This window comes from Danio rerio, chromosome 6, assembly GCF_049306965.1.
Source record: "Danio rerio strain Tuebingen ecotype United States chromosome 6, GRCz12tu, whole genome shotgun sequence".
Classification (NCBI taxonomy): Eukaryota; Metazoa; Chordata; class Actinopteri; order Cypriniformes; family Danionidae; genus Danio; species Danio rerio.
The window spans coordinates 39,865,545-39,875,053 of NC_133181.1; the positions used below are offsets into that span (position 1 = coordinate 39,865,545).

At 35.0% G+C, this 9,509-nt stretch overlaps 1 protein-coding gene across 2 annotated transcripts; it reads left to right on the forward strand.

Annotated features, from left to right (window-relative positions):
• Window positions 1-1,153: 1,153 nt before the first annotated feature.
• Window positions 1,154-4,529, forward strand: ptger3 (prostaglandin E receptor 3 (subtype EP3)). Of its 2 annotated transcripts, XM_009302523.5 has the most exons (3): window positions 1,154-1,241; window positions 1,319-2,080; window positions 3,209-4,529. In XM_009302523.5, exons 1-3 carry the CDS (start codon window positions 1,206-1,208, stop codon window positions 3,560-3,562), a joined length of 1,152 nt encoding a protein of 383 aa, XP_009300798.1. In that variant the 5' UTR covers window positions 1,154-1,205; the 3' UTR covers window positions 3,563-4,529. The 2 variants fall into 2 exon arrangements, with proteins under 2 accessions (XP_009300798.1, XP_017212135.1); XM_017356646.4 differs by having other exon boundaries at window positions 1,154-2,080.
• The last annotated feature ends 4,980 nt before the right edge of the window (window positions 4,530-9,509 follow it).

A 9,509-nucleotide genomic window follows, 5' to 3' on the forward strand; every position in this document is an offset into this window, starting at 1 on the left:
TAGTTTTATAGTGATGTGAATTTATTTATGTTTTTCATAATGTGTGCTAACGGTTTAATAGGAACTTCTCATCCCCACAGCAAAAGTTTAAGATACGTTTTTATTTGTTACAAAACTAGTTAAGTCAGATTTACTAGTAAAACTACACTAAGGTTCCATTAGTTGTGTTTATTAACGCGATCTAACAATGCATTTGATACAATATTAGTCTTTAATTAATAATTGCTCACAAGCACAAGTTCATGTTTTAATAATGCATTAGTAAAGGCTGTAAACATCTTCAATCTTATTTCATATTAGTAAAGAATAATGAAAGCTGGTTGTGTGATCAATATTCATCCTAGTTATATATAATTTTGCATTTGGAAACACTGAATTTATTTAAAAAAAAGTAATATTATCATATATATTTTTAAATGCAAGAGTTCAGACGCAAAAACCTCCAAGTGTTATTTCAATTTAAAGACCATGAAAGCAACTTATTTTTTGCCATAAAAAATTCATTGCTGAACTTACACCCAGCAGCGTGATAAAATGCTCATTTTAGAAGAACATTTCAGATGGCATTTAGAGGTTTTGCACCAGAACTCTTCAAACAGCTGTACACGTTACTGGAAACTTTTTTTTTTTTTGGACGACGCTTATACTACGTAGCCAATTGTGGGGAATTCGTTGGTAGTCTGTCCTTATCTACTTGATATAATAACGTGTCTACTGTACATGGCTTTATATGAATGGATAAAACACTTTCTAATATGGGTGTGAAGAGAAGTGTTTCTCGTGCGCTAGGTGGCACTTGTTGCGTTTATACCATCCGTGAGCTAGTGATGAGGATCATCAGAATTAACCTGTTATCCATTGCTTACAGATTTGTGTAACGTAAAAATCTTGCGTTTTGTTTGAACAACAGAATGTGTTCTCTCGGAGGAACTTCGTTGGTTAAAATGTAAATGCTCTTACTATTCGACGTGCACCGAGGAGAAAATACAAACAAACTGAGGAACACGTACATTTACGCACAAACGACAACATTGTTAAGGTAAAAATGTTCTTTGTGGGTCCTACAATATTTTTATGTTGTTTTCTGAGTGTGTTTTCCATTTCCATAAGGGTCCCGCCTCTGTGTTTATAGCGCGCGCGCTCGGCCAAAAGTGAGACAGAAGTGAAGCAGACTTCAGTGAGGACTCTACCTGTTTCCAACGGCCATGAACACGCTCCCTGAAAAAGGATGGCATCAAAATGTAAGTCTTCAACTGTCTTGCTACAAAACCTGACTGCTGGAATCATGCCGGACTCGAACATTTCCAAATCTTCACAGGACAGCCCGGGCAGGAGCGCCGGCTGCGGGTCGGTGTCCGTGTTTTTCCCCATCACTATGATGGTCACTGGAATGGTGGGAAACTCTCTGGCGATGCTGCTTGTTTATAGTGCATACAGAAAAAAAGAGAACAAAAGGAAGAGATCATTTCTGCTTTGCATCGGTTCATTGGCGTTAACTGACCTTTTCGGACAGCTGCTTACAAGTCCGATAGTCATCTCGGTGTACAGGGCAGATATGAAATGGGACCGCGTGGACCCGTCCAAAACTCTCTGCGCCTTCTTTGGGGTTTGCATGACCACTTTTGGCTTGTGTCCTCTCTTTTTAGCCAGCGCAATGGCTATTGAGAGGGCCTTGGCCATTATTGCGCCTCACTGGTACTCGCATTACATGAAAACCAGTGTGACCAAGCAGGTCCTGGTCATCATTTGGTGTCTGGTTTTGCTCTTTGCCTTGTTGCCCATTGCTGGTGTTGGGGAGTACACGTTGCAGTGGCCAGGCACTTGGTGCTTCATAAATACTGGTGACAAGGACGTAACGGGAAATACGTTTTTTGCCACAACCTTTGCAGCACTGGGGATATTTTCACTGCTGGTCACCTTGTCATGTAATGTGGTGACCATTCGTGCACTGGTTACAAGGTGCAAAACCAAGTCAAGCTCGACCCAGTCATCAAAGCAGTGGGAGAGGTTGACAACAGAGACTGTTATTCAGTTGATGGGCATTATGTGTGTGCTGTTGACATGCTGGTCACCTCTACTGGTATGTATCCTATCAGCTTTTGCCAGATGCTCTTGCTGCAGTTATCAGATGAAAACTTGCGTGGAATTTCATGCTCAAGCCTAAATGTTACAAACTAAACTACTGTTTTTATTGGAATATAATTTTCTAGGTAAAAGTTAACTCAGTAAACAAACAGTTTTCCAAATTTGTACTAACAATAACTAATTAAAAGCATTAAAAATAAACTCCTAAATGTATGGTAAAAATATAATCAAGCATTTTAACAGTGCATTGGACTTGAAACAGAATGATTCTAACAATTTCTTGTATAAAGCAGAAAATTTTTTTGTCCATAATGGTTACAAAAAGTAAAATTGTGTTTTACCTTAATACACATATTTTCACTAATACTAATATATATATAGCAAATATCAGTCCAAGTCACTCAAAAAATGTGGGAAATACATTAAAATATCAAAATATATTATAATATTAAATTATAATGTAAAAAAAATTTTTTTTGCTGTTTTTTTTTTCTGATGAATCCTGTACCCAAAGAGCACTGAAATATTATTTAAGCTACCCCTAAGCACCTTTTTGTTTGATTTTGGGTAAAAATATATATTTTTCATTTTTAAAAAGGAACATTTGTAAAAAAAAAAAAAAAAAAAATCCAAAAATGATTAGGAATTACAACATACAAAACTGAAAATTAATTTTTAGATCCTGTACAGATTTCACTTACATGTTATCTTATTTAAATATTTATAGGTCCAGTTTTACAAACAAGGCTTAGCTTATGTCAGGACTAGATCTTAGTTAAATTAGCATATTTATGCTACTTTTATAAAAATGCTGTAAATAAACATATTATTGGTGTAAATTCTTGAGACAAAACAATGCCACTTAGGTATTTTAAGGTATCTAACTGCAAGTTATTTTCAGTTAAGACAGCTCAAACATGTCATTTAATCTAGAACTAGCCTTAAGCCTTGTCTGTGCAACCGGAGCATATTATGCTTTAATTTAAGTGAGAATTAGATGAGAACATATGGAATGTGCATTCTTTAAAAAAAAAAAAAATCCATACAGAGCACAAAGAAATGTTTTTTTCCCATGTAGTATTCATGTAGCATGCCTACGATTATGTCTCCTCCCATTTTGCAGGTCCTTATGTTAAAGATGATCTTGACTCACACATCCTCTCACCATTGCTATTCTGCTGGATCTCTGTCACCCCAGGAATTGCAGAAGGACTGTAATTTCTTTCTGACAGCCATACGGCTGGCCTCACTCAATCAGATTCTGGATCCATGGGTTTACCTGCTCCTAAGAGAGATTCTCCTGAGGAAGTTCTGCCAGGTGGCCAGCGCAGTTTCCAAGTGCTCACTGGACGTGCAGAAACAAACTCAGTGTCCTCTGGATGTCCAAAATAAAAAGGCCATTCAGAACGATGATGTTCACAAACAATCCCTGAACGTGGAAAACAGTATCTTGAACGTGGGATGTGAAGAACAGTGACTTGACAGTGGTACAAAAACTGAATAGTTTTACAAGAATCATTATAATGACAAAGGGTACAATCACCCAATCATTATCAGAATAATAATCATGTGGTGAAGCTGTGGGTTGTGGTATTGATGTTGGGTGATGTCAGCATACAACCATGCAAACACGTCACTCTTGTGCCGCTGTAAGTCAATAGATTTGTTCACGGTTACTCAGCAACCTTTGAAGCAAAAATGCCAAGACCTTACAAATAAGCGTTGTCATTGAACTTGAAAATATCATGCATGCTTAAATTGTCTCTCATATAAAAGACAAATATAGATCTGCTAGAGGAAAAAAGTGTTCAAATGATGCAGAAATCCTGCACATATAACAGCAATATTATCAAATTCGATTTGGATAAACAAAAGCAAAACCATCAACTGATGTTTGCCAGCTCCCATGGAGGCTGATTATACTTATAATATGTTCAGTGTTGGTATTATATAGCAAAATCCTTTTATTGAGAGGCCAAATGCTTGAAAAAAAATGAAGGAATCTTTTTTAAATGCTTATTTATGGTGTTATGCAACATTTCAGAGCTGTTTATTTTGCAGTAAAGCACTGAATGGTCTCAAATACCTTTCTCCAAACTTCTGCTTTGCATATTTTCACTCATTTTAAAGCCTCTTATGAACTTTTACTTACCCTTATTGTATTTTTTTTTCTCAATGCCAACACTGCAGAGCTCTTTTTTCATGCTGATAACTGTGGCTGTGGACATTTAATTGAATTCCGTGCTTGAATTTTTTAAGCTGGGTTCCTTAGCGAAGGAAATGGAAAAGTGAATGGCTTTAATTCAATAGCTTGTTGAGATGATTTCTGGCCTTGGAACGACTTCTTTTAGAGTGTTTGCCTCAATGTGCTTCATATTTTTTTATGTGTGATGTTCTTGATAATATTCATCATCATCATAAACCAAACACCTTTAAAATTCAAATAGAAACCGATTTCGGCAGAATGATGATTTGTTGTTTACCAGGTGATCAAAGCTTTGTTGTGTCCTTATTTCCCAACCTTTTAGCAGTGAATTATGTAACATTTGAGGTAGTTTGTGGGTAATGAGCTGGTGCAGCTGTTTTATATTATTCTTGGCTGATAAGATGACATTCAGAAATTTTCGTTTGTTCAATTTTAATTGAACATACATATATTATTGTCAAGCATAATGGAAGCTGTTCTTCTAATTGGGCTCTTCAGTTGCACATCTGTAATCATGCATCCTACAGGGTGTGACTGAACATCATCTTAGCATATTATATGTTCATTCTGTGCAGTTAGTTATTGATTATAGAGGACCTGTGGATAATCAACTATGCTCAACCGCAGATCATATATTCACAGTATTAGAAGGAATTAAGATCAGTAATTTGTTAAAGGAAAATGATCAAAATGTAAAAAAAAAAAAAAAAAAAGCTTTTTTCAATTTTTTCCCATATAGAGTCTGATACATGGAAAATAAATACAAATTGCTAATTTGACATTCATATTTGGATTTCACATATGTCATTTATATACATATATATTATGTACACATATATAATACATATATGTAAATATATTTATAAAAAAAAATATATAATATAAAAATGGCGTTTATATTTTTAAATATTTAAATATCATTTTTATATATATAAATGTATAAAATATGAATAATTCTGGCATTATAGATGTGACATTTGCAGTAAAAATTAAAAACATAAATTTACAGAGAAAGTATATGTTAACATTGTATTGAAACATCTGTTTACATTTTCCAAACTACTAACAGAGTAGTAACTCACTACAGAGTTCTGAGATCATACAAATATCAATCTGTAAACAACTGTTAAAATGTTTAAAATGAGCAGAATAATCATGCGTTATGGTATGGATGGTAGTTTACAGTATTTTTACAGTACTGTAAAATACATGCCTGCACAAAAAAAATTTAGAAAGGGTTTCAATATTTTGGTGTGTGTGTGTGTGTGTGTGTGTATATATAAACACACATTTAAAAAATTATAGCTAATATACAGTTGAAGTCAAAATTATTAGCCCCCCTGAATTATTAGCTCCCCTGTTTATTTTTCCCACAATTTCTGTTTAACGGAGAGAAGATATTTTCAACACATTTCTAAACAATAGTTTTAATAACTCATCTCTAATAACTGATTTATTTTATCTTTGCCATCATGACAGTAAAAAACATTTTACCAGCTATTTTTCAAGACACTTCTACGCTGATGAAAGCGTCATTTTAAGGCTTAACTAGGTTATTTTGGTTAACTTGGCAGGTTAGGGTAATTAGGCAAGTTATTGTATATAAATGGTTTGTTCTGTAGACTATCGAAAAAATATATATAGCTAAAAGGGGCTAATAATTTTGACCTTAAAATGGTTCATAAAAAATTAAAAACTGCTTTTATTCTTGCCAAAATAAAACAAATAAGACATTCTCCGGAAGAAAAAATATTATCAGACATACTGTGAAAATGTCTTTGCTCTGTTAAACATCTTTTGGGAAATATTTAAAAAAGAAAAGAAAAAATTCAAAGGGGGGCTAATAGTTCTGACTTCAACTGTTTACGAAGATATAGGTGCATATTTGTAATTCCAATGGTTGAAAAATCTATATATTTTTTTTCGATATATTGAAATATATGTTGCATATATTATGTATTTTATAAATGTGAAATCCAAATATATAATTTGCCATATATCAGATTTCTTTGTGGGTCCAAAGCTCTGTCTTTACAAAATATGTTGTATCTTTGTGCCTCGGATTCTTTGAAAGCAGCCTAAATCCCCATAGCACTGAAAATGTTTGTGGCAGTGATTTTACACCCTGCCGATTCAAAGAAAACGAGTGAGGAAGATGCCGAAGCAATGTCTGGGGGAAAATAGAAAGGCATTGTGATGTATTTTCTTAGAGGTCAAAGCTCTATAAAAATCGATCAATCTGAAAAGGTGCCGTAACCAGTGGATGCATTTGGAAGATTGCATAAGGCAGAGAGAAATTGCAATTTTTTTTATGTTTCCTTCAAAAATATAAAAAGAGTATTTGACACATCCAAATAATAACATCAGAGAAAACAGTGATTACAGATTGCGAAATGTTATGGATTTTGTGCATAGCTGTGTGAGCCAAATAAATGTATTCACCGCTTGACATATGCTCTCAGGCAGTGATTATGGAGTAAAATTAATGAATCTGACATGTGACTTAATTAATGGTGAAATGAACACAGCTCAGGCTGCACTGTCACAAGCCTAGTCGTGCTTAACTAGCCGTTGTCTGCTTGGATAACTGCTGAATAGAGCAATGGAAAATAATATGATTGCATAAGATTGCTAATGCAGAGGCGACACGGTAGCTCAGTGGTTAGCCTCACAGCAAGAAGATCACTGGCTTGAGCCCCGGCTGGGCGTTTGTGTGGAGTTTGCATGTTTTCCTCCTCTTTGTGTGGGTTTCCTCTGGATAAGTTGGAGGTTCATTCCGCTGTGGCGACCCCAGATTAATTAAGGGATTAAGCAGAGAAGAAAATGAATGAATAATAAGTTTGCTTTTGTAGAGGCAACATGGTGGATCAGTAGTTAGCACTGTCGCCTCACAGCAAGAAGGTTGCTGGTTCCAGTCCCGGCTAGGTTTGTGGGTATTTTTTTGTGGAGTTTGCATGTTCTTCCCTTGTTTTGGGGTGGATTTCCTCCTGGGTGCTCCGGTTTCCCCCATAGTCCAAAGACATGGTATAAGTGAATTTAACCAAATTGGCCATAGTGTTTGTCAGTAAATAAGTATGTGTGGATGTTTCCCAGTACAGGGCGACCCCTGATAAATAAAGGGACTGAGCCAAAGGCATATAAATAAATGAATATTGCATTGCTAATTTAGAAGTCCTGGTGTATTAATAAGCAGGTTTGTTGTCAGCATCAGTGCTTAGTGCTGATAATCAAGGTGACCATTCAGTTCTTTCTGTATATGAGCATGTTTTCTACACTCTTAACAAATAAAGGTTCCAAAAGTTTTTTTTTTACATCAATGCCATGGAAGATCCATTTTTGGTCCTCCATAAAGTTTTTTCAGTGAGAATATTCATAATTATCTTTATTATTATTATTATTATGTAGAACCTATGAAATTTCCAAACGGAGGATTTCACTGAAGATTTTCAAGGTTTTTTTTTTTTTTTTTTTGTGGTTCCCCAAAAGAACTTTGAAAATGAACATTTCTTTAAAGAACTATTTTTCCTAGACTAAAGAACATCTAATTGATCTAAATAACCTTCTGTGCACTAGAAAGACCTGTTAGGAACAAAGATGTACCTTTTGAAAAGGCACTATCCCAATGACAGATTTTGTACCTTTATTTCTGAGAGTGCATAAATTTAAAAGGTTCTTCAAGGAACCATAAATGAATCTTTACATTTAAGAGCGTAATGCTGTGCTGTGACACTGTAGTTATGTTGCCAACGCCATTTTATCTGAGTTCTTTCATATAGAAAGGTTTATACTCATATTATTATTCCGGAATAATGTACTCACCCTTATGAATCCATCTGGCTTCATCTCTGGAGAGCTTTCAGTGTTTTTTCTTAAAGCAACATAATAGTAAAAGCACATCGGTTCATCAAACAATGCAAATGTATGGCTTCAGAAGAAATATATAATTAATGCAAAAAATAGCATGGGCTGCTTTTATGATGCTTTTGAGTACCCCGTGAGTGTTGAGTCACTTTTACAAAAAAATGTTTATTCATTCACATTCCAAACAGTTTGTTTTATGTAGACCTGGAGGGGAAATTACCTGTAAATGTATAGCACAGGAGAGAGAAAGAAAGTCATATTAGTTTGAAAGTGATCTATTATTTTAGAATTGAATGCAAAGACGTTTTTAAGTGCATTTTAAGCTCTCGAGAACACAAGATGAAGTATTGATCAATCTGTAATCATAATTCATTGTATACTGTATGTGCAGGCAATAAGAGTTGCCAGGTGACGTTTGCATGTGAAGCCACCAGCAAATCATTTAAGATCATAACGCACTGTGAATGTCCTAATGCCAGATGCCAAATCGCAAATGCCCGGTGTGGCAAGTCTGCATTAAAACAACAGGGTTTCATGAATGTATTACAAGTTTTACATTTATTAGTGTTGTAAAGACAACGTGCGCAGCTCCAGGACTCCGTTCGCAGCCAGAGCTGTCATTAAGCTTGTATCAACAGATGGTCGTGGCGCTGCTTGTGTGTTTTTTTGATAAGAAGTGTTTGCATATGCTTGCAACTGTTTGACATGTCTGCTAAACTGCCCTGATGTGCTCGCCTTGTAATGGTGCTTCTAAAGTGTATCATTATTTGATTCTGCGCCGCCTCTGGTTTTTCCATTCGCTGGGATATGGACGGCCATTCGTGCAATTATCTTAATTGAATCAAAAAGGGAGTTGGGGTGCACCAAAGTGCTTCTGTAATACTACGCTCCCCCATCCACATTTTGCACAATAAGCCTAATTAGGAGTGCTTTGAAACATTTTTCATCAGATTTTTTTATTGACTTTTTTTTCAGGATGTTGTTCAAATCATTGTATTGATTGATTGTATTAAACCAGTCACTGATTCTTCAGAGACACATGAATATTTATAACTGTTATTTTGACTGGATGACATGGCTTTTTCATTTCTAATTTATCATGTGTAATACTGATATATGAATAATTAAAGTAATACATTTTAAACAGTCTAATTGAGCAGCATTACTAATCAGAACTGATTTGCATGTCTGATTTGCAAGTAATCAGAATACTTTATGCATTTTGGCTTCACTGTAAAAAAGCAATTATCAGTTTACTTTATGGTCAAAAAAAAGTGATTAAACCTGTTGCTTTTAAAGCAGTTAGTTGCCTTTACTTTGCAAATTCAAGTAGGTATCGCTGCAGACCGGAGACCTC